Source organism: Fundulus heteroclitus, chromosome 22, assembly GCF_011125445.2.
Source record: "Fundulus heteroclitus isolate FHET01 chromosome 22, MU-UCD_Fhet_4.1, whole genome shotgun sequence".
Taxonomy (NCBI): Eukaryota; Metazoa; Chordata; class Actinopteri; order Cyprinodontiformes; family Fundulidae; genus Fundulus; species Fundulus heteroclitus.
Window position 1 is genome coordinate 29253462 of NC_046382.1, and position 25910 is coordinate 29279371.

Genomic DNA, 25910 nt, shown 5'->3' on the forward strand with positions numbered 1-25910 from the left:
TTCCTTTTAACAAACAAAACTAACTTATTTTTGTTAGTGTACTGCATTAAATCCTAATAAAATTACATTGAACTTTGTGGCTATGCTGTTACAAAGGGTATGAATACTTTCGCAAGGTTCTGTGTGACATGCAGCTAATGGGACTTTAAACACACAATAAACTGTGTAGCCAGAAATAGATTTTTGTGTCCTCCAAACTCATCAGGTCTGTGTGGCAAAAAGAGATAGGGAAAGCTTGAAGGAATGCACGGCGCTGCATCGATGCCGCAGAAGTAGCCACACATCACTGCGCGCAGCAATAAAGCACACTGCAGCAAGGTTGACTTCTGTGAAACAGGCCGAGGTGGGACGTCGTTATGACGACGTTAACGCGTCCGCTGACCTCAAAGCAGATTCGACAGCTGCGATTGTGTTTCCTCTGCCTTCTACACAGACGTGAAAAACCTCTCGCTCGTCACCTGCCGACCAGGTGCAGAAATGTAGGATCTACTGATCTCTCACGTTTCGTCATTGTCACATGCCTAGCTTAGTTATGTCCGTGCCCGTGACGCACGCCCACCACACCTTCCTAGAGAAATATTTCAGCTCTTTTTTCCCTCCTTCCGTGCTCTGCCCACTTTCCCTATTTATCTCTTAACGCAAACACACGGACCTCGCTCTCATTTCCATCTCTGAGCAACCTGCTACAGTATCTCTTCCTCCTTAAGCCGCGGGACTCCTCCGCCCTCTCTCCGTTTCCTCTCTTGACAGCTGGACGCCTCTCTCGTCCAGCGACTAAATTCTGGTTCCCTGGAGGTTGCATATTGTAATGGAGTTCTTGCTTTTTGTTTTGTGCCCTGCTCCCCTGCCCGTCACTTGTTGTCGCCCGTGGCGCTGGGTTGCGTGGTAACATGTAGCCTCCGCTCATTCAGTTCGGATAGGTCCAACACGCTCAACCGGAGCTCCTTTGCCAGAGACAGTATGATGATTGAGGAGATTCTGGCCCCCACCAAAGACACGGTAAGACAAACGTTTTGTATTTCCCACCCTGTGGTCAATTATTTCCTCTGTTGGCATCTTTGTTTGTGATTTTTCTCTTGCTTTAAAAATCTAAAGTCTGTTGTTTAAGAATTGCAGGTAAACGTCTGACTATCTGTAAAACTTTAGCTTTGTCTGTTTGTCGTTCAGTGGTCAAGTCACAAGACAGGTGGTAAAGGTTAAAGCAGGACAGCTCTTCTGTTCTTACACTGGCAGAAGCAGCGTCGATGCTAGGCATACTTTAGCTGTAGCGGTCAGAATGAGCGTTTATCATCCCTGACAAGGAGTGTATTTAACACTAAAGATTTTAAGAGGCCCAAAAAAAACAGCTTAAAACATGATTTGTGCTTTTTTTCTAAATATGAATTTCTTATTTCATTCATTATACTGTTTAAAAATAGGTTTTATTAAGCATTTTTTAATAATTTATCCTATGATCTTATAACCTGACGAGCCAGATGAATTTCGCTCTGTCTAGCTCCACTTACAGCCATCTGGGACCTCTCCCATAGAGAGTGATTTCTCCAACCAATTTTATTGTCTGGCCAATCAGGACGCAGGGCTGGAGTTTCATAGATGTGACGTAGTGGAGAAGCCACCATGACGTGAGACTGTTTTGATTCAGACAACAATGGCGGCTCGCATCGAGGAAGCAAGCGTTAACATTGATGCTGCTATTTCTTCCGTGTTGTCCAATCTACCTAATATTGTTTCATTAAAAGAACATCAGAGAACGGCTCTGAAGGCTTTTGTTGGTGGAAACCATGTTTTTGCCCTTCTCCCGACCGCATTTGGCAAGTTTTGTTTTTTCCTGCGTCGCTCTCACGGCGTCACGGGTTAGCTTCGGTGTGAGTGGTTGAAATAGCACGTCGATAAAGATGACAGACAAGTGGCTTATCCAATCATATGCAAGGATTTTTTATAAGGCCCAGCCTTCTGAAACGCCATTCCTATGGATCTGTTCCAGATGGATGAGTGGAGCTAGGCGGAGCGAAATACATCTGACTAGGGTCAGGTTAATGATCTTATACAGTAAGTTGCAATCAGATCTAGTTTGCTACCGTTTTTCAGGAGTTATAAACGTGTGTTTTTTGTTTATTTCTTTAGAAATCCTTCATTTAAACACACATTAATCAGTTAATTGTACTGAACTACACATTATCCCAAATGAAATCTATAAACTTATGTTTTTAATCTCCCTTAAGCTTCAGAGTGTCTGTAAAGACATTTTCTACTTGGTCGACCCACTTAATAAGGTATTCAGCATGACAGATGTCGGCCTTACTCCGCAGGTTTTTTTTTTTTTTTTGGTTTTGAGTCGGCTTCATGGTGGCTTGTTTTCATTCCTCTTCAGTCGATTTTCTGTACATGTGTTAGTTGTGAGTTCATATCATTGCGATTATTGCAGTTTGTTTTTCCATCTTCCTGTCAACGGACATCATTTCATGAATGCTCATGACCCCTGTTTTTATGATGTTTAATCAAAGCTTGCTTCATGTTTTTATTGTTCTTTCCAAAAAAACACCTTTACAGGTTAGTTTTGTCCATGTTTACAGTATAACGACGGCATTTTTATTTGTTGTGTCTTCCTGTACAAACTATCTGAGAGACTGTGTTGACAAGCGAACTTTAAATGTCCCGTTTTGGCCCTTTGGCATTTCATGCTTTTTCTCCAGTTGTTGGTCTTATTGAACCTGACTTTTTGAACTGCGAGAAGGAGCCTTGTGCCATGGGATGTTTATTACCAACCAGGCATCATTTCATACCCGCTTTGAAAACCAATGGGAGGAATTTTCTCTTGCTTTACTAAACAAGATGCAGGTGGAGTCTGTTTACTGATTAGGTGACTAGACTTTTTCATATGGGGCAAAGGTTTCCAAAGTGGGGGCCTTTTGTGTCCCTCTGAATGATCTTTTGCAGTCCTTGATCATAGTTTTAGAATGGTAACATTTTGGCCACCACCACATGCTTATAGGCCAATGGACAATTTAAAATCTTCTTGAAATGCAAGATGCTCAAAAGACAAAGTATATGTGTTTTATTGGCAAAGTTTTTTGACAATAATTTTAATTGCAGTGTAAATAGGACTCTGCACCTTCCCACATTTTAAACTGTGCTGTACTGTAGACTATAAGCCTTTTCAAAGGAAGAATGATCCATATGCCATTGTTGCTATAAAACTACCTCTCTTTTAATAAAGTACGAGATTGCTTTTAGTTATTACATTTTAAATGATTTACAGATCCCTTTTCTTCAAACTGTATCTCTCAAATGCTTTCAACGTCACTATTTTTGCTTCCATGGCAAAAAAGTTTGGAAACTGTGGAGTTAGGGGCATCAGAGGAAAGGGGACTGGAAAAAATGCCCAACATACTAGATTTTTAATTTGTAAATTATCCTAATAAACATTCATAATTTCCCTTTCAAATCACAATTTTCCACTACCTTATGTTGGTCTCTTACATAAAAACCCAATACAATGTAGATTTATATAGGTACATACAATATACACGTGAAAAGGTATAAATCTGGGCAAAAGCAAGGCATAAACCAGTTCTTGGGATTTGGGAACAGGGTCAGCGTCATCAATGGATCCAAACACACAAAATAACCAGCTGACACATGAAATACAAAGGAAGGAAAACAAGCAAATCAAACACATTTAAAAAGACTGTCCTACAGAATATGGTGTAAATCACAGCTTTTAAGTTTTCTTCTGTACAACATAAACTTTTTCTGAAACCACATCCCCATTTAGAGATGAGATTGACATTTTGGCTAACTTCCTGCTTCCGTGTTAGGACATGTAAAGGCAATATTTCTCAAATGTTCCAAACATTTATAGATACACCTGACTTTACAATTAAAATTATATCAGTACTTTGCATAACTATTTAGTCTTTACTCCATAAAATGTATTTTCCTTCTAAGCCTTTAGGCTTTGTTTTGGCTTCTTGTTGAACTTTGATTAGAAATTGGGAATTTACTGAGGAGCAGATGATACTGTGTATCAGTAAAATGGGTCTTAAAATGCCTATGGCAGTGTATCCAAATCCTTCACTAACAAGTTCTAGATTGATCTGGTCAAATAAGTGGTATACAATGATATGTTTAATTGTAGGAAATGGAAGTAGACTGGGACAAAAGGGCAACTGGTGGGTATGAAATGGGGTACGAATTGGCAAAGGGCACAAAACTACGCTCAGGTAGTTTCCCAAAGGATGGAGAGAGAATTAATGTCCATCCACTGAATGCTATTTCCTTTTTTCTTTGTTTCTGTCCTTTATTCCACATTGCTCGACTGTTTCTCCACTGTCTAATCATTCTCATATCCTCCATCTTTATGTATGTATGTATTCCCTGTTGTCCTTAATGGACCCGTCCACTGTTTTATCTCTCACTCCTGTCCTCCACACCCAGCACCTCGCCGTGTCCAGGGACCACAGTTCGGACTGCATGCGACGCTACAGCTGGACCCCGGACACCATGGACCACAGTCACAACACCGTGTCCAGCCCTATTCACTCTGGGTAAGAGCACCTGCGCTGCCTCGTCCTATCTGCCGAGCCGACATATGTTTTATGCTTTCTACGCTTATAAAGATGTATTATGCAAACGTATTCACAACGCGACGGCACAAAATAGCCTCAAAACTCATATTCAGCAAAGCCTGCAGCGGGGATGCGGACAGATGGGGTGCTAGGGGGTTCTGCAATCCCAGCTACTGGAGACATCACATTGTTACAGCCGCTTAAAAAGCACCCTTCATCTGCCGAAGCCCTTACGTAACACCGCACATCGAGACGCGGTCCAGAACTAGGTCCTCACTCGCCAGTGTTGGGCTATTTTAATCATTAGTCAAATAAAACCACACGCTCTACATGGGCTCAGACTCCACGAGCCTGATGCGTTTCATTTGGATGCGCTGATAAAACGCGCACGCTTTGAATATATGACATCATAAAGTGCCGAGGCCCCGCTTTGAACAGCCTGCGCTGTGTTTGCTCAGATATTAGCTGGTGTTATTTAGAGATGAAACACGCGGATGTGTCATGTCCGACTTCTATTCCTGTCTCGTGAGGTTATCCGTTTGTCGTTTCGCTCGCACTGTGTGTTATTTATGTGTTTCCTGTCCTTCTCTCACATTTAGTTTTTAGCCATCTTTCATCCTCAGTACCCATTACAGTTCCAAAGAGAAACCTTGATACTAAAACTAGGTTCTGGGGGGTTGGGGGGTGGGTGGTCTGCCTCCTGCATTGTCCCCATGTGTTTACTTTTTTACTTTGCAGCTTCTCGTCCCCGCTCGCTCAGTACGACTCCAGGTGACGACTGACTTTGCTGCTCACGGCCCTGATGTCGCAGTGATGTCACTCCCTCCTCCATCTCTCACCTCATCACCGTTTCTTTTTGTCCCCCCCTCCACACCCTCTCTCTGTCCAGTCTTTGCCCGTCTCATCCGTGTGGTCTGGTGTTTCGTTTTGCACTGCCTAGATAGTAGCAGTACGCTGGGGGTCTTTGCTTTCTGTGCCGTCGGCCTCTCTCTGTGCACGTCAGACGTACGAACTGAACGCGGGGCGTCCTGCTTCAGCGCAAACACCTTGAAGCTTTTCAGACTGTGTCACGTTAAAAACCTCAAAACCTAAAGTATTTTATTTAGTTATTTTGTAATAGATCAGCACAGAGTAACAAAAGCATTAAGGAAGAAAGAAAAGGATCGCTTTCAAATTGATCCGATTTGCATGTTAATCACCTTTTGCTGTTAATAGGTTTCTTTTTCTTTGCAAAATGGCTTCTTCTCCGTCGGATTGGATGAAGAGCATCCATATGAGTTTCTCAAGAATCTCCACAGCATGACGCTGCCGCCACCATGTTCCACCAGGGGGATGCCACACATAGGATAGAGCATTCATACCAAAAAGCTACATTTTTGTCTTAGACTGAGATTAAATTACACACAAGTGGTCTCTAGGTTTTTAGGGGTACCAGAAATAGGGGTTGAATATATAACATGCACATTTTTTAAATATATTTTGAAAGAAAAAAAAGTCTTACGTGCTGCTTTGTGCTGATCTGTCACATTAAAAGTAGATAATGTACACTGAGGTTTGGGAATGAAACGTGAATCTGTGAAAAGTTGAAGGGATTTTGATAGACCTTGGACCCTGTGTAACAAAGTATAGCAAATGTAGGATCTATTCTTAAACAAAACTTCATCCTTTCTCACGTTCTGGTTATAGGGTGACCAATCTTGGTGAAACATTTGTGACAACGGTTGAATATCTGATAACTTGACCGCTGCTTTTGAGGGACTGAATCTTTGACATCCATCTCATCTTCAGCCTCAGAGCTGGAAAACAAACGCTCCGTCACATCGCTAACGCCCCGTTTAGTTTCAGACCATGTTTGGTGTATTTAAAAAAAAAAGAAAAAAAAGATGGCTGACTGTGAGAACTGTCAAGTTTCAGAGCTCAAAGCATCTTTTTTTTCCTCTCCTGCCATTCTCTCTCTTTCTTTCATTCGGTACATTTCTACCTTTCCCTTACTTTATTTGGGTGTCCGGCGATCACAGCATGGGAACCGCTCTCCTCACCCTGTGTCCGTGTCCATCGTTATTTTCTAGCATTTCCCATTTTTTTTTTTATAAATCGGTCCTCATTTTCTTGCAGGTTCTTGGTCAGCTTCATGGTGGACGCCCGTGGTGGTTCAATGAGAGGGAGCCGCCACAATGGGATGCGCATCATCATCCCTCCCAGGAAGTGCACTGCACCTACGCGTATCACCTGCCGCTTGGCTAAAAGGCACAAACTGGCCTACCCTCCGCCTATGGTGGAGGGAGAGGGGCTGGTCAGTCGGCTGGTGGAGGTCGGACCTGCAGGCGCTCAGTTCCTTGGGTAGGCTATTAATACCTGGACTCATTAGCCTAATTGGGCTGGCTTTGAGCAGCTATTTAACTATAACTGTTATGTTCTGTTTCCTCTCCTAGTCCTGTGATCGTGGAGATTCCTCATTTTGGTTCAATGCGAGGGAAAGAAAGGGAGCTGATTGTGTTGAGGAGCGATAATGGTGACACCTGGAAGGAGCACCAGTTTGACACCAGCCCAGAGGACCTTGCTGAATTGCTTGCTGGGATGGATGAAGGTAAAGACGAGCTTTTACTAAATCTGAAGATAAACAGGATCAGAGTGTAAAAACTGTGCACTACGAAAAGGGAACTAAAAGTAAGTGACATGTTTTTAAATTAGTGTTTTTGTCCTTGATTTGAGCGGGTAAATAAGATTATCTGCCAATGGATTGAGTACTTTGACCCCTAAACTAAGACAATTAGATATACTGCACTTGAAATAAGATGATTGAGAGTTGTTTCTAGTTTAAGTACAAAAATCTTACTCCATTTGCAGATCATTTAAACTTGCCTGATCAAATCAAGGACAGATGCACTAATTTAAAGAAAATTCAACTTACTTTTAGTTCCCTTTTTGCAGTGTATAATGTAACTTATAAGCAAGGCAAGGCAAATTTATTCATATAGCACTTTTCAATAATAAGATGACTCAAATTGCTCAATGAATTAAAAGGAGATTTTCAGACCAGTAGCATATTATAGTTTCTTTTGCTGCTCAGGATGTCTCAGTTACGTCCCAAGCATTTAAATTATCGGTATCAGAGTTTACAATTGAACTAGATTCCTGCCCCTGTTGTTAGCCTGCTGTCTGTAATTACGTCTCACCCCAAGTGAGGTGTGCAGCTATCTTTTTAAAAAATCACTACATATCTGCGTCTGGATGGTTTGCAAAACTTTATCCATGCACATTACAAATCTTTAAAGTGTTTTTTTAACCCACTTTTAAAGAGAGACCATGCTGTCTACTGCAGCTCCTTTTCTGTCTGTCATGTGACCTACCCAGCTGTCCCCATGTGTGTGAGGACCACAGCACAGAGCACCGCTGAAACCCTCGTCATTCAGTTTTCTGATGCTCAAGGCAAAGCTGTGGTTATCAACAAGTCACTTCCAATTTGAAAGTAAAAATGCTAGCATTAGCCTAGCACTTTAGTAAACTGCTCCACAAGGGAACATCAGAAGAAAGACGTGAGAGTATTTTGTCGCAACATTACTGGAGGAGCATATCGAGAAAAAGACCTGTCGCTGTCAAGAAACCTGAACGCTGTAGCATGCAGAATGTCATTTGTGATAATAGCAATGTTGAGCGTGTAATATCAGTGGAATGCTTTGTGTTACTTTAATGCATTTTAAAGTTATACACATATACACGGCTCTTATTTTAATGTAGCATGGAACTGTAACAAGGTATCAGCAAGCACATTGTATTATATGAAATTAACCAGAATGATATGTAGGACAAATGCTGACCGTGACACCCATTGTTTTTTGCCGGGGTTTTTTTTTTTTTTTTGTTATTTTTGTTATTTTTATTTTTTTAACCGCACCTTGCTCCTGTGTGATCAGACATTTCATTTCTGATCACACAGAAATTTAAGTTATTGTGTTAAATATTTCCCAGCTAAATTCCAACTGGTTTTAACAGAGTTAAAGAGTAAAGAACCATCTCTAAAAATGTTAAAAATGTAAAAACTCTAGAATGTACCTACCAACATATTTTGTTAATTTCCAATTTAAAGACATTCGTTTCTCACAGGGTTTGGAAGTAAATATATTTCAATATGCTCTCAGTCAGTGGGACTAAACATGGAAATGCATTTGTTTTAAGTAAATCCAGCATTTAATAATTATCACTAAAGACTCAGTTGTGGTTTGGGTCCTAAGATGGCATGTACGTTTTTTTTCCGAATCAGAAATGGACAGCCCTGATGAGCTGGAGAAGAAGCGCATCTGCCGCATCATCACCAGGGATTTCCCCCAGTACTTTGCTGTGGTGTCCAGGATTAAGCAGGAGTCCAATCACATGGGTCCTGACGGAGGCGTCCTGTCCTGCAGCACGGTGAACATGGTCCAGGCCTCGTTCCCGCAGGGCGCTCTAACCAAGAGGATCCGTGTGGGCCTGCAGGTACACAAAGACTCCTTTGATTGGTGTAATGTTTGCAGATACTGTCCACTTAACTTATTTATACTTGACCTTTTTGTCAAAGATTTCTTTCTGCCTCTCTAGCCGGCCGCCTTTTGGTTTGAGTGTTTCTGAAAAGCTCCCCAAGTATTAAGACTTCATCCATGTTTCTGTGTAGGCTCAGCCGGTGCCAGATGAGCTCGTCAGGGCGGTCCTTGGGAACAAAGCCACTTTCAGCCCCATCGTCACCGTTGAGCCTCGGAGGAGAAAGTTTCACAAACCGATCACCATGACCATCCCTGTCCCTCCCAGATCGGCAGAAGGCCATCCCAGCGGCCAGCGAGGCGAATCTGCGCCATGCCTGCGTTTGCTCTGCAGCATCACAGGCAAGTTAACGTGTAGTAGATAATTAGAGCATAAAGGTTTTCCATCTGCTGCAAAGACTATTCACGGGCAAAAAGGCAGGCTTTTGTGGAAAGCAAATGAGCTCATCCATTGGCCTCGTTTCGCACAGGAGGGACGTCTCCTGCGCAGTGGGAGGACATCACAGGAACCACGCCATTGTCCTTTGTTACTGACTGCGTCTCCTTCACCACAAATGTATCGGCCAGGTGAGATACGCACCCACACTTAGCCATCAATTAAAATATGACTTTACCTGTGGGCCACATTACAAAGCACGTTACAGGTAAATTAACTAGCATACACTTTTTATGTCTGTTGAGAAGTTAACGATACATGCAGAGCCCTAGAATAAGACTGAAATCATCATTCAAATATTTTAATGTTATACTTTTTAAGCTAAATGTGTGATCTTGAATCATTTTACTCAAAGTCTCCGTGTGAACAGCATTTCTAAGAGGCTAGTTTGTCAGATTAAAAGTAACCTTTTGAAAAAGAAAAAAAACAACCTTTAAGCTGGTATTAAGCAAAACTTTGCTTTTTCATTGGTCTGATCTAATATTTAAATCTTAAATGCAGTGTCTTTGTTAGCTGGAGGTAGTAAAAAAAATCCAATTCAACAAAAATAAAGAAACATCATCAGTCTGTGTTAATCTATATAATCCCTTAGTGAATCAAGTTACTGAAATAAATTTACTTTTCAATAATATTCTAATTTATTGAATATTACTATATATTCATAAATAATTCTAAATAAAATAAATGCATTTCTTTAAATGTAATACATTTTGTAATTTTTCTCTGACCTCCAATTAACAGAAATGTTATAATTTGATGGACTTCTGCTAGTTCAGTTATTATCAAACAAGTATTATTTCTTGTGGCCTCTTTGTCCCCCTTCAGCCAGGGCTAATAATAACTAGTTTCTTTAGGCATTTTGCTGAACTGATCTCAGTATTGTATTCTCGGTCACTATGCAAAGTCTCAAACCCTCATCCTAACTCGATTTGAATCATGTGGTAAATGTGCACCCTGGTATTATCTCTCACTTTAGTTATTCTGCATTTGCTACACAGTTGTCACATGTTTGTGGACTTCTCTAGGAAACTAGCTCCAACTCATAAAGGTTGCTTTAAAGGGGACATATCATGCTTTTTAATGCCTTCATCTTTACATTGAAATCATTCAGTTGTGGTCTATATAAAGTGGAACTTCAAAGCCTTGGTCTGAATTCTTTGCTATTGTTGCCCAACAAGTCCCTCTTTTACTGCTGTTCTCAGATGTTTCTAAGATAAACTCATTCTGATGTGGTTTCTTTAAATACACCCAATAGTCAAACGTTTTTACGCATATTGGGTGTATTTATCCACTTGAAGTCTAGATATTATTGAGCTTAGACTAAAAAGTCGAGCCAAAAAAATTAAATTAAAACGGTGGATTTGCGATATTGGTAAGCTGGAGGTCCATGACTTCGCCTGCAGCAAATACGGTGACGTAATTGTTCAATAAAACATAATAGAGAGTAGAGAAAGAAAACTGATGTGATATGACCGAAACATACTGTTATCTCACAGCACCTGGAGGGACTAAATTCAAAGCTTCTGCACCCCTGGAGACTCCAATCACACAACAAAATGGAATTAAGGAGTAAAAAAAGGGGATTTTGCATGATACTCCCCGTTTATCTAAGAAGCTGCAGCCCCAGAAAATGTTTTTTTTTGCTCTCCTCTCTTCTGACCGCGGATCTTTTTGGTCCCCCTCAGGTTCTGGCTCGCAGACTGTCACCAGATTCCTGAGACGGTAAGCCTAGCGTCTCAGTTATACCGGGAGCTGATCTGCGTGCCGTACCTGGCCAAGTTTGTGGTGTTCGCGAAGATGAATGACACCGTGGAGGCCCGGCTGCGCTGCTTCTGCATGACGGACGACAAGGTGGACAAGACTCTAGAGCAGCAGGAGAACTTCGAAGAAGTGGCGCGCAGCAAAGACATTGAGGTGAAGTAATACTCTTGTAGAAACGCAAACACTATAATTGAAAAGGAAAACCTCCATGCAGCTTCGTGCAGCCTGCCGTTGTTTATTTTAAAGCTTAAATATGTCTCGTTTTTACATTTCAGGTTCAAGAGGGAAAGCCCATCTATGTGGATTGTTATGGCAACCTTGCGCCTCTCACCAAAAGCGGACAGCAGTTGGTTTTTAACTTCTACTCTTTCAAGGAAAACAGACTTCCTTTCAACGTGAAGGTATAAAATGCATCCCGCCTATCATCCGTTGTGTGCTTACGTAAACAATCTTGGGGTATGATAGCTGAAATTCCTTACAACAGAAATCTTACTGTGCAACGGGATGTACTGTTCTGATAAAACATAACTGTTTGTATTTAACTAAATTGATGTAACAACTTGCATACATTTTATCTGGGTAGAGTCGGTACTCTGTTTCTAAGGCTACGTTCACACTGCAGGTCTTAAATTCCGATTTTTTTTTCCCCCCCATATGCAACCTGTATCTGATCTTTTTATGACAGTCTGAACAACACAGATCGACCCAGGCCACTTGGATCTGTGGTCCTGAATCCGATACGCAAAAAAATCAGATTTCACAAAAAAATCGGAATTGAGCATTAAGAAAAAGACCAAACGTCACTATTCTGCGTAATGCTGAGCAGAAGCGGGAAGAAAGACGACACCGATAGCGACTAACAGACAAGAGCAGTCAATGGACGGAAAAGCTCCAGTTCGAAAATATAATTAATTAATCGCAAAATGCGTGCTGGCTTATAATCCATGTTTACTTCCGCAAACACTGAGGACGTTTGCTAGGTGTGACGTCATTGCATCCTCAAGTGCGCATGCGGGATACTTAGCGGAGGGGGTTTGGCGGGGCTGTGGTCAAGATGAGGGAAAGTGACAGCTAGCCTAATTTGACACAATGAAAAATGACTAAGGCGACACGGATCAGTCTTTTGAGGTGGAGGATTTTTTTCAACCCTCTCGTCATTTAGTGAGGCTTTGTGGAGCCCAGCGGGACTGAGCCTTATCAGTTCAAACCACTGCCTCAAGGCGCTGTTTTAGCAATGCCCGAAGCTGTCGAGGCTGTGGAGGACAGAGCAGGTGGAGTTTTCGACTGATAAAGTGATGCTAGCAGCGTTGTTGCTAATACGGGCTAATGTTCAAAGCAGTAACAAACGCTGTCGATTAATGCTCTCACTTTATTCGATTGGAAGTAGCCACATTTCAACCCATAGAGGTCAGCAATAAGATGTTTTTAATGCCAGAAATTGCAGAACAAACCACGAAAATATCAAGATTTGCACAGTAACACAAGGATAGTACCATTAAGGCCCATTTTATTGTTTATCTGGGAAAAAAAAGTTGATTTGTCGTTTAATTATTATTAACTTCTTGCTCTAACACGGAACCTTTCTCAACCATAGCTTCTCATGGCAGTTTTTAGCGTTTACACATGTAACAACCAGACTCACATGTTACATCCTAGCCTTACATCACTACCAACATATTTTGTTAATTTCCAATTGAAATGTTTAGACAAGGTTTGTTACCAAAGTAAAATGGCTACTCTTGTTTAGTGGTGGTAAAGCTAACCAACACTGAAACCTTTAATTTACAAACTACCATGCTAAAGTCAAATGGATGCATAATAATGGATAATATTTGATACTCTCCAAGATTCATTTTTTTGGTGCATAAAGCCATTTGGTCTGTCATCCGTGTTAAAAAGAAGCAAAAAAGAATCAAATGTCGCTGAAATAGTGAGAACCTTTTTGCATTTATTCTAATAAAGTGGCACATATACCTTTTTATTGATAACAACAGGTAAGATGTGTCATTCATCCACATAGCTGTAGCTAAAAAAGGCCTGCTTGCTAGCATTCTGGTCTCAGTGCTGCTGCGAAACCAGTTCTGTTCTAACAAGGTTGCAGCTAAATGTTTTCTCTGACAATAACCATCGCAGAGAAAAAATGGGAATAGTTCACAGTGGACTGAACAAACATCCATATTGAAAATTGCATTTGCAAGTTAACTTTCTTGATTTAAATACAGCTAATTTGCATGGCTATAATGTGTTGGAATCAGGTGAGACCAGCGCCTTCTCTTTTTTCTCTCCATCCTCTGCAGGTTAGAGATATAGGCCAGGAGCCATGTGGCCGTCTCTCCTTCCTGAGAGAGCCCAAAACCACTAAAGGCCTTCCACAGACTGCCATATGCAATTTGAATATCACACTGCCAACCCACAAGAAGGTAGGATTGCTATATTTGTACTTTTCATCTTGTTTCACCATATCATGTCATCTAAATGGAAATGATGTTCCCAGGCAGAGAGCCTCTGAAGCTGAACTAGTCCAGACTTGACCGCCTGCTGCTTGTGTCTTTTAATATTGGTAAAGCCTGTGCCAGTCATAAGACCCCACAACGTAGACACCGCAGCACACATGCACACCGTGCTTTTATCTGTTGCCTGGCTCAATGTGGGCACTCAAAAATAATGCAAACAAAACAAAATCTGTACGTTTGTTGTGGCATTTATGGATCACAATAAACTGTAATTATTTTTTTGCTTTTGCTTTTGTTGTTTTGCTGTTTCGTTTCTTTATTAATCCCATAGATTTTTTCTGATGCCTTTTGTTGTTTTTGCTGCTCCATTTTCATCCCCTGATTTTGGTTTCTGCCTCCCGCCCCCACCCGCTCACTATAACTTCCCTGCTGTCCATTGTGTCATCTCTCCTCTCCTCTCCCGCAATGCACCTTGGAATACCACAGGATATGGAGTCTGACCCTGATGATGAGGTAAACATATTCTTCATCATCACATGAAACTGCTTCTTCTTGGTCATTCTTTCTCTTGCCTTTGTTGCTGAATCTGGAAGAAAAAAAAAAATTGCGTGCTGCAAATGGTTTGTCTCTGTGCAGTTGCCCGAGTCTGTCAGATGCTTCTAACTGCGTAATTTTTTTTAATTTCATTTTTTTTTTACAAAGCAGGAATGTTTATAAAATGATCTTGCGCACTGCATGATTTCGAATGGCAATTGTTTTGTTTAGCTAAATTTTTTTTGTTTTTTGGATCCAAATGCTGTGCCACATGTCGGCTTGTTATTCATCCCTTTTCCTTCCCATACACCTGCAACTGGGCCCCGAATATTTCAAACAACCCCCCCTTCTAGAGATGATGTTATTTTCTTCATCTAAAGATGAAACCATAAGTCTTAAAATTTGTCCACCTATTCCAAATTTTATATTTAGTGAGAAAAGTGTACCAAAACCCTGATCTGCATCCTAAAAGACTTCAATAAATGGAGCAGTTTTCAGCTTTACATTGTGAAAAGTTGCAGTGTGTTCCACAACAATATATCCGTCAGCCGGCTGTGGAGGAATTGACCAACCAAACCAGTACATCCGGGTAACATGCTAAATCACAGGAATTGCCGATCTTGAAAATATACTACAAATACTACAATTTTGAAATACTACAATTTTTGCGCTGTAAAAGCAGGATTTTATTTTAAAAAAATTAGGCCACAGAGCACTTTTGAACAAATTTTCATTTGTTTGTGTAATTTTGTCAATTTATGATGAATTGAAATACAATAGAATTGACTATTTAGCCAAATTAGAATTAGATTTTTTTTACAGGCAATGAATAATAGATAATGTGCCCTCTTGCTACAAAAAATTTTTTTTTATGAAGCTAAAGAAGAATAAGTAAAACTGAAACGTGTGCATGTGAACAAGAGTGTAGAACAGGCAATAGACAAAACCTCCCTTATATAAAGCCCGATTAAAAACCGGCTCTTATTTTAATTCAAATGTCCATTTTCTGAACTTCATCGTTTTTTTATTATTATTATTTTTCATATATCAAATATTATAGGTATTGTATTAACTTTCAACAGCTGAATGGAAAAATAACCCAACTTTTCATTGAACGGTTTGTAAAACTCTTATATTTTTTGTCAAAAAGTGACTGATGTGCCCCATATGACTTTAAAGAAATGTTCCGTTTCTTCAAAGAAAGCCCTTCAAACATGAATTTAAGTTTCTACAGCACAACGCTTCACCTTAAACACACTAACCTTTATAATTTATTTCTAAGCTATCTGACTCGGCAGATATGGCTACAAACTTTCCAGTAAACCTGAGCTGCATTCAGATCTTTCACCATGATCTTTCTCAGCAGGTCTGAGAGATACAGCTGTTGTGGTTCAGATAAGCAGTTAACATCACAGAGGGGAAGCTGCGCCAACACAAGCCTTTCTTTCACTGTCACTCTATCATTGCAAAGAGTCACACATACTTATTGGACTGTTAGGAAAAAAAAACAGTCCCTGCTGCTCTTTAAATGAAAGTGTTTAGAGGTATTATTTGTCAAAATCTGTAGTTTCAGACACGATTTCCACAACCTTTGGGAGATCGTCAACATGTTCTAATCCTCGAAACGGCTTGTACTTGTATAGCGCTTTGACTAGTCCGACAACGCTTTACACTACGCACACATTCACACCCTGAGCAGTCACAGCTGCCAGCAGGCAATTTGTGTGTTGCCCAAGGTCACAGCAACTGAGACAGCCAGAGCGGGGGATTGAACCAACAACCTGTAGAGAAATGTTACAATTGCAGGACAAACTCCCTAACTCCTGTGCCATTGTTGCTCTGTGAAAATCTAATATCATAGTATATCTTCTTACCCTTATAACCCACGTATAATTGTAATATAGTTAAATGGCCCAAAAAATTTAGTTATTTGAATAATATATTTAGATTCTTATATTACCCCTAAACCGCCAGTTTTACTAGCTTTAATCCAATGAAGTCGTATCAGTTTCACATTTTACCAATGAACTGAGGGATGCATTTTTAACTAATAGTATTTTTTGCTCATCCTCACAACCAATGTTTCATATTATCTGAGGCTTTTTTATTTTTATTTTAAACATCAGGACATATGCATTAAATAAAGATGTACTGGGAAACTGTCCAATGCATATGAGAATGTACTGTAAATCTTCAGTACCTCCTTGTGTTATTATTTACTGCATGTGTTGCATTTCTAAAAATAGGACTACATCTTTAATTTTGGTAAAATTATAATTTTAAGTTAAGTTTGATAGATTAGTTTTACTTTTATTTTTATGTTAAAGCACCTTTTGTTCTTTTTTTATTTGTTTCAGACTGAAAAGCCAGAACGACGTCATACCTTTGCCTCCTTAGCTTTGCGTAAGCGCTACAGCTATTTGACTGACCCAGCAGCGAGTGAGTTTCTGATTTTTACTTTACAGTCATTTTTATTTGGTTTAAGATGGATATTTTGTTGTACTTTTAATTAGTTTTATTGCCTGTAGATCCTATTATTTAGTGGAAATATGTCTCTCAGATGCCTATGTATAGAGAAAGATCTATCTGACATTTTCTCACCTCCAAAAGAAGTTCGCCAATCATTACTTTTCATCACCCAACACATGCCCTTCTGTCATCCGTCATTCCTCAACGATTTGCATGGTTTGTGTGTGTTAAGCTTTGCTGACCAACCCCATGTGTAAAAAAATCTGTGTCCTTGTTTCAACTGTTTTGCCATTTTTATATCTGTGGAAGCATTGGGAACGGATATGTGTTCTTCTATCATTCAAAGGTGTTCAAGTCATGTCAAATAAAAACTATTCTTTTTGCATTGTTGTCATTGTTTTAGTGGCCATTGCATCTTTTATTGGCTTTGCAATTGTGTGCGGCTATGTACATTATTGTTAAATAGGTTGCACTTTGCATCAGTTTGAATTCCTTAAGTGTTGCTATGGCAGAATAAACATGTAGGATATGTTTTTATGACTTTTTAAAAAAAAAAAAACCAAACAAACATGAAATTCCTTCTAAAAACAGCATTGTTTTTGTCATAATTGGTAAATCTTTTGTTGCAAGTCAAATAAACTAGACAGGAAAATTACTTTTTTGTAAAGTGCAATTTCCAATCCAACCAATTCAGAATTAATCATGCTAAGCTTTTTGTTAGTAATACACGTGTGTGGGGTCCTCTGGCTTTAGAAATGTAACATTTGAAAAAATATACATTTTATTCTAAAAGACACTGTTGCTTGTGGGCACACACTGCAGATTAGTGCATCAAAAGACCATATAATTGTTATTTTGTATTTTAATCATTTTCCATCATGTCATCTGTATCATATTTCAAGCATTCTTATTCCTATTCCATTCTGTAACAAGTACAGTTTGCCATTGAATCATCATTACTTGGCGTAGAAACCTTTCTCATATTGTTTGTGTAAGATTTTGACCTTTTTACTGTGTGTGGAATCCTCTTTTTGACTGACTCAAATTTCTCTTTCTGGTTTTTGTTGTTTTTGTTCAATTATTTTATGTTGGTTTTATGTTACATTTCTTATTGCTTTTGATTTAAAATTTGATTTAAATTATTTTTTGAAGAAACAACTGACCGAAGCCCGTCAAGAACACAGCCTTCTAGCTACCCTCACAAACCGGTCTTTTCAACAAGATCTTATCAGGCGTGGTCGCCTGTTCCTGTCACCGTCCCTGGCCAAGCCAAGTCTGGGTTTGGCTCCCTCTCCAGCTCATCATCAAACACGCCTTCTGCCTCTCCCTTAAAGTCTGTCTGGTCCATCAACTCCGCCTCCCCTATTAAAACAAACATCCCTGGATCACCTGCCTCCTCTGTTAAATCAGTTAGTGACACAGCCTCTCCCATCCGATCTTACAGGTCTCTTTCATCTCCTATAAAAACTGTCATCCATCAATCCCAGTACCCTGTCCAGGTCACCCCCAGCCCCCTGGCCTCACCCGGCAAAAGTACTTCAGACCCTATGTCTATGAAAGGATTAGCAGCATTTTCCTCTAGAACCCCCATAACATCATCTGGAGGAGGAAGTCCTTATCTTGAGAGAACATCCATGGGCCTGACCCCACCAACCTCTCCCAAATCTTCTCTCAGTATGTTTGCTTCTCCCCTCCCATATAAAACTATATTGGGAAGTTCCACTGGTACAACACCATCTTCCTCGCCCATAAAAACCGTCCCTGGTCTTACCTCTGTGCGTCCGCTTGCAATGGATTCCACTGCTCCTGCAAGAAACCTGTTCTCCTCCCTTTCATCCCCCATTAAATCCTGCAACTCTCAAAGTGCGGCTGCTCTGATTAATGGAACTGTGTCACCTGCACAGTACCGCTCTTCATCCCCGACATCTCATCTCGCCAGCAGCCTGCAAGAACGAATTCAAGCGACCACCAATGCTGCTACTACAAGTGTTAATGCGGCCTTTGATGAGGTTGAAAAGACATTCAATTCTTGCTCTGCAGGTTACGGCACCCTCAAGTCTTTGTCTTCGTCTGCTTCCTCCTCATATCAATCCATTAGGTCATCAGCTTCTGGTTCCCTCTATACCTCTCTGAGATCCCCTCCCAATGTCACCACTGCTGTAACTTCAAGTACAATGACTGTTCCGGTGTACTCTGTGATAAATGTGGTACCAGAGTCCCAGCTGAAAAGGAGATCTGAGGTACCCCCCTCAGTTGCTGTGCTTCTTTCGCCAAGGAAAAGTATTCCTTCTGATGTGAATCCTCAGTCCTCATTTGTCAGAACTCTGTCCCCTGTCAAAGCACCCCTTTTTTCTCCTGGAATCAAACCAAGCACAGCATCACCATTATCATCAAGCCAAGAAATTCTGAAGGATGTAGCCGAAATGAAAGAAGACCTGATAAGAATGTCTGCCATTTTACAAACCGACCCAAACTCTACAGCCAGCAAAGGGTTTCAGTCCGATTCGCCCAAAGAGGCTAAGATAGAGGATGAGGAACCCTATCGGATTGTAGAGAAAGTAAAACAGGACTTGGTAAAAGTAAGCGAAATCCTGACTAAAGATTCCAAGAAGGATGGTAGGATTTCCCCTGCCAGAGGTTCACTGGATGACATACACTTCTCAAAACTGCAAGTTGAACAGCCACCAAGCAACTGGAGCTATCCACCAAGATATGAGACTGTAGTTTCTCAAGCAAGATCGAAAACCATTCCTGACAGAGATTTCAATTTGTCTAAAGTGGTTGACTACCTAGCCAATGATGTAGGCACCAGCTCTTTCTCCAAAATGCATGATACAAAACAGAAAACAGATGAAGGAAAAAGAGAAGGAGAGGGAAAAGATAAGCAGAAACGAGTCCTAAAACCAACTATTGCAGTTCAGGAACATAAGCTCAAAATGCCTCCAACAACCATGCGATCTTCACCTTCAGAAAGAGAAATTAGTAAGGTAGCTGATGTACTTTTTAGTGCAGACACTGTGCTGGAATCCCCTGATGATATATCCCATGAACAAGATAAAAGTCCTCTCTCAGACAGTGGGTTCGAGACCAGGAGTGAGAGGACACCCTCAGCTCCTCAAAGTGCTGAAGGCACAGGTCCCAAGGCCCCTTTTCAGGATATCCCAGTACCGCCAGTAATCACGGAGACCAGAACTGAGGTTGTGCATGTCATCAGGAGCTATGAGCCAGAGGATGACAAACAGCTTGCAATGGAAGATACCGATTCTGTTAGGAATATTGATTCAGACTTTAAAGGGCATCAGACTCCATCTCTATCAACACCAGACCAGAATAAATGCTATTCAGTAAAAAGTAGCCCTGATGAAGACCCAATGGGAAAGGGGATGAGGGTAAAGGAGGAAACTCACATAACTACCACCACCAGGATGGTGTACCACAAACCACCTGGTAAAGAAGCAGCTTCTGAGAGATGTGAGGAAACAATGTCGGTGCATGATATCATGAAGGCTTTTCAGTCAGGGAAGGACCCCTCCAGAGAGCTGGCTGGACTGTTTGAACACAAGTCTAACAACGAGGAGGTTTCACAAAGATTTCTCGAGGACATCAACTCCAAACCCAAGGTTGAAAGAATAATTGAGGTTCACATTGAAAAGGGCAGTAAAACAGAACCAACAGAGGTAATAATCAGAGAAACAAAAAACCATGCTGAGAAGGACATGTATTACTACCCAGGTAGTAGACAGGAAGATGAGGAGCCTGAGGAATCCCTTCCGGTGTATCTTGAGTCCCCTAGAGTGAATACACCTTTGTCACAAGAAGAAGACAGTCGTCCTAGTTCAGCTCAGCTAGTGGCAGATGACTCCTACAAATCATTAAAGCTACTTAGCCAGCAATCTGTAGAGTACCATGAGGATGACTCATCAGAGCTTAGAGGAGAATCATACAACTTTGCTGAAAAAATGCTATTATCTGAGAAATTTGACCAGTCTCATTCAGACACTGAGGAGTATCTGAGAGATAGATCTCGGTATCATTCCCCTGAAAGAAGCATTACCTGTAAGGGTAGGTCAGCCGGGCCGAGAACGGAGTATGTATTTAGGTCATCAAGAAATGTCTTTGACAAATCAGGCCGTATGGCTAATGTTGATGATAATTTTGACAAACTGACACTTTTGCAGTATTCCTCAGAGCCTGGTAGTCCAAAGCAGTCTGTTTGGATGCGCGTGCCAGATGATACACAGATTAAGGAGAGAGAACAAGTTATATATGAGGACAGAGTGGATAGGACTGTGAAAGAGGCAGAGGAGAAACTTAGTGAGGTATCTCAGTTTTTTCGGGATAAAACAGAACAGCTTAATGACGAGCTGTCGTCTCCAGAGAAGAAATCTCGCAGACCAGACTTCAGGGAATCACGATCTGGACCCAGTTCAACCCAAAGTAGCCCAGAGAGGTCACCCTATAGGAGTGGGGGTAGTGGGGAGGAGTGGAACAGAGAACGATTACGAGACAGATTTGGCTCAAGTGATAGGAAATGTGCTAGTTTACCCAGCAGTCCTGAAAGAAGAGTATTGCTCCAGTCAAGTGATGCTGACGCAAGAAAACAAGGTGATGGGAAATCACAAGGAAGTAGTGGTGATAATCCTAAATCATTTCAAATGTCTTCCTCCAAAGTTAGCGCTGTCAGGCTAAAGTTTGAACAAGAGGCTCAAAGGCAAGAGAGGGGGAGTACAGGAAGTCAAAATCAAAACCCTCCTATCAGGAAGCTCCAGGAAACTAGACTACCAGTGTATCAGATGTTTTCTGGTCCTAGTATGCAAAAAGCACCCGATAGTCCAGCAAACCAAAGAAAATGCAAAGAGACCGAGTCAAATATGTCATCACCCAAGCATGAGACCAGTGGAAAAGATCAGGAGGAGAACAAGTCATTCAAAGCATGGGAGAGCCAGAGATATGGCCAATGTAGATCTCAATCTCCCAAACTATCAAATTCCATAGCTCATGATTCCACGAAAGATTGCAGTAGTGATTCCCAAAGACAAGAAACACCCAAGAAAATAATTTACACACAATTTGTTGTCAGAGAAGGTCCAAGTAGCAATGATAGTCTAAAAAAAAACTCGGAATCACAAATTCCTGTAAGAAAATCATCTAATTTTTCAGAAAACCACAAATCCCCCTCTTTAAAATTAGATGAACCAAGTGAAAGGCATGGGTGTCATACACCTACTTTAGGTAGAAATCGGTTACACAGTAGCTCTGAATCAAATAAGGCTACTTGTGGATCATCCTTAGGAAAATCCACAGTCACCTCAGAGAGTAGCCAGTCGAATGTAGTGTGTAATGGTGTTGACGATGACCAAGTACAGTACTCGGATCAAGTAACTCCTGTAGTTGTGACTGAGAGTTTCAAAGACATTAAACCTTTACCAGTGTATGTCAGCATCCAAGTAGGAAAGCAGTACGAGAAAGAAACAACTTCAGGTCAGCTGGGGACATACAAAAAGATTGTGAGTCATGAGAGTAGAACCGTGCATGAAACAAGAGGCGCGATTTACAGTGTCAAACAAAAACAGTCTCCTTCTCCTCAAGGAAGTCCAGAAGATGACACTCTAGAACAGGTAACTTTCATTGAAAGCTCTGGGAGAAGCCCTGTAACCCCTGAAACTCCAAGCTCAGAAGACCTGAGCCTGACATCCCGAACACCAGACTCTGTGATAGGTTTCATGACCGGCATGCCCAGTCCTATCCCCGAGGACTCTGAGGAGGAAGATGGAAAGACCTTCATCTATAAGGAACCTTCAAAAGAAAAACCCAAGCCAACCTCTCTAGAAAATCCCAATAAAAAGCAGGATGGAGAAAGAGGGAAGTCAAAGGACAAAAGAGTTGCTTATATAGAGTTTCCACCCCCTCCTCCATTAGAGGCAGAGCAGTCCAGTGCTGAGAAGAGCTCTGTGTGTACTCTTTCTGAGGCAGAGACAGAGATGATGGAGGTAAACCTGCAAGAGGAGCATGATAGACACCTTTTAGCCGAACCTATCATTCGAGTCCAGCCTCCATCCCCTGTCCCTCCAGGAGCTGATAACAGTGACTCTAGTGATGATGAGTCTGTCTTCCATCCCGTTCCTGTCAAAAAGTACACCTTTAAAATGACTGAAGAAGAAGAAAAACGTCACAAAAAGTCTGAGAAAAATGGAAATACTAAGGAATCTGGGGTTAATGGTGGTGAAAAGGGAGAGGATGCTGAATTGGAACAAAATGGAAATGATCAGTCAATCACTGACTGCTCAATAGCAACAACTGCTGAGTTCTCCCATGACACAGATGCTACTGAGATTGACTCTTTAGATGGGTATGACCTTCAGGATGAAGATGATGGACTAAGTGAAGATCCTAAAACATCTAGTTTGTCCAATGATGGGAAAACTGCTGACCGGTCATTTAATCAGTCCAAGCTTGAAGTGATAGAAGAAGAGAAATTTGAGGAAGGAAGCGACAATGGCAAGACTAAAAGTAACACATCTGCAGCAAAAGCCAGTGGAGAAACAAAAGACTATACCCTTGAAGGAAGACACCCAGATAGGAAGGGCTTTGGGGAGAACTATTTTGGATACCAAATCCAAGATGAGCTGAATTCAACCTTTAAAACTGTTGCTACCAAAGGTCTGGACTTTGACCCTTGGTCAACAAAAGGGGTTGATAATGAGGGGCTTTTTGAGTCCAAAGCAAAAGAAGAAGACCCCAAACCTTACAGTTTGTCGGCTGAGGAAAAATCACAGGCTACAACACCTGACACAACCCCTGCTCGAACACCAACTGATGAGAGCACGCCGACTAGTGAGCCTAACCCCTTTCCTTTCCATGAAGGGAAGATGTTTGAGATGACACGCAGTGGTGCTATTGACATGAGCAAGCGGGACTTTGTTGAAGAGAGGCTTCAGTTTTTCCAGATTGGTGAGCATTCCTCTGACCCTCTAACAGGGGAAAAGGGGAGAGGGGGAAAGATCCTGGGGGTACCTTCCTCTCAGTCAAAAACTGGGGAGAGGTCCACAGTAGATGGAAAGGTGACGGTTGTAGATACTACCTTAGACAGCAGCACTAGACCAACAACACCAGCAACAACCGCAGCCAAATACAGCCCTGCACAGCCTGGCAGTGCCATAGGTTGTGCTGTTACTGATATTCCTGCCTGTGAAGCCATAGCTGAGACTGCCTCTTCATGCACAATCACAGCCTCTAAGGTTGATTCCAAATTACGAACTCCTATTAAAATGGGCATAGCTGCCTCTATAACTGTGAAAAAAGACTCAGGGGATCTTATGGACTATAAAGCTGAGTTGTCAGAGAGTCAGGTGGTGCCGGAGTACATTAGTGTAGAGGGTCAGTGTTCAGAGAAACAGCCTAGCAGCCATGCTGGGGCGAGGAAAGAAAAACGAGACTACCCATCTGAAAACTGCAACAACAATAATAACCTGGAATCCTCCAGTGTTCAGGCCAACTATATTCAATGTGGCAGTTTAGTGTTTAATTTGCAGTCCTCCTCTGAGCCCACTCTGCAGAAAGCTAGCAGGATAGAAACGTTGTGCTGTAAAGATAAGAATGAGAGAGTGGAAGTGCCCAGCAGCAGTCAGGTTCAAGAGCAGAAAACCGAAACAGTAAAAGAAAGCGAGGCAAAGCAGCCTCGGTCGAGGCTTCCAGTCAAAGCATCAGGGTGGTCATTTCATACACAGGGAACCACAATTGGGAAGCAGAAACCCAAACAAGCAGTAACAGGTGAGGTCAGGAAAAGAGAAGATCCAGTGATTGCCAAAGTAGAGCCTAGATCGAGGATACCAGTCAAAGACGTTAAAAAGAGTAACCCTCCTGCCACAGCTAGCTTACCTGTCTCAGTTCGTATTGCCTCACAGCCAGTAAAGACACTGAATACAGCGAGAGCAGCCATACAGCTGCCCACTAGGCCAGCACAAAAGGATAGGCATCAGCTCAGCAGCGGCACCAGCGAGGCAGCATCTAGACAGAGCAGACAGGACAACGCTAGCGAACTCTGTAAGCGCACCATCGAGTACTTTAAAGACATTAGCGGGGAGACGCTAAAGTTGGTGGACCGCCTGTCAGACGAGGAGAAAAAGACGCAAACAGAGCAGTCGGAGGAAGACAGCACCTCCCGAAGCACCTCTCTGTCGGACGCCTCCCAGCCTTCCCAGCCCTCCCGCTCATCCAGGTCTGGTAGAGGTTCGAGGGCTGAGGCCGGGGCCGCGTCCGTAAGGGCAAAGGTGGCGACGACGGACAGGGCTTCCGGCAGTGAGAGGAGCAGGAGGAGTAGGCGGACTGGTGGGAAGGAGGGCAGTCAGGGACTCTCAGGGTCTCGAACGCCTCCCATCGCGGAGATCAAGCCTAGTTTGTAAAACTTTCACACTATGTTTAAAATACATCTATATATTTAAATTTGTCACTTTAATTTGCATGACATTGTTGTAATCATTTATGGATTGACTGGAATGCCTGTGGCGTGTTTACATATCCTCCTCAAAGCAGTAGCTGTCATTTAAACTCCTTTTTCTTTTTGTCATTAATGTACTGTGCTGTCAGTCTTACAAAATTTTCTGTCCTCCCCTCCCCTCGTTCAGCCCTCTTAAGCATAAACATGAGGGGCTAAGCATGCCAGTATACGTGTCTGGTCACTGGCACAACCAGTCCCATGTTTGACAAACTCCCTGGTCTATCTGTCTATTTGTCCGTGCAGGGTGGTTACTGACTTATTGTGGTAGTTTGTTGTAGAACTTCTTATGCAGCTGTCGTTCAGACAGTGTTTACAAAAAAACCACACAAAAAAAGTGTCTATGCATGGTCACATTTTTAGATTCTAGATCCATAGTCCTATGAGCCTGTTGTTGACTCATATTATGTTTTGGTTTGTGTAGTTGTCATGACAGTTACTGCCTGCTTAGAGCATACATACCACAAACAGTCACAGAGCACCACTTACTTTATGGACACATCTAAGCCATAATGTCTGTAGTGAAAAAAAGATCCTTTTCTTGTCATCTTGTCGTATTTACTGAACAGAACGAGCATGTTTTGAGGTGTTAAATTTGGCTGGTAGTTTTGACAAACAGCTGGCTTTTAATTGCAATGCTGTTCCTGGTCAATTAGTCTGAACAAACCTTTGAGTCCTACG

General features: G+C 41.6%; 1 protein-coding gene across 22 annotated transcripts in view; it reads left to right on the forward strand.

The window, feature by feature from the left end:
* Window positions 1-25910, forward strand: part of ank3a (ankyrin 3a) — a 119926-nt gene that overhangs the window by 76800 nt on the left and 17216 nt on the right. For 5 of the 22 annotated variants that reach the window (XM_036126882.1, XM_036126880.1, XM_036126881.1 and 2 more), the window contains 11 exons: window positions 897-999; window positions 4438-4547; window positions 6684-6908; window positions 7001-7155; window positions 8830-9041; window positions 9217-9424; window positions 9553-9649; window positions 11204-11432; window positions 11555-11680; window positions 13577-13699; window positions 16624-16705. In XM_036126882.1, the coding sequence (XP_035982775.1) occupies window positions 897-999; window positions 4438-4547; window positions 6684-6908; window positions 7001-7155; window positions 8830-9041; window positions 9217-9424; window positions 9553-9649; window positions 11204-11432; window positions 11555-11680; window positions 13577-13699; window positions 16624-16705 (1670 nt within the window). Of the gene's footprint in view, window positions 1-896; window positions 1000-2222; window positions 2274-4437; window positions 4548-5306; window positions 5340-6683; window positions 6909-7000; window positions 7156-8829; window positions 9042-9216; window positions 9425-9552; window positions 9650-11203; window positions 11433-11554; window positions 11681-13576; window positions 13700-14218; window positions 14246-16623; window positions 16706-17887; window positions 25130-25910 lie in introns of those variants that run through there. The other 17 variants (XM_036126869.1, XM_036126886.1, XM_036126888.1 and 14 more) reach the window with 11 other exon arrangements.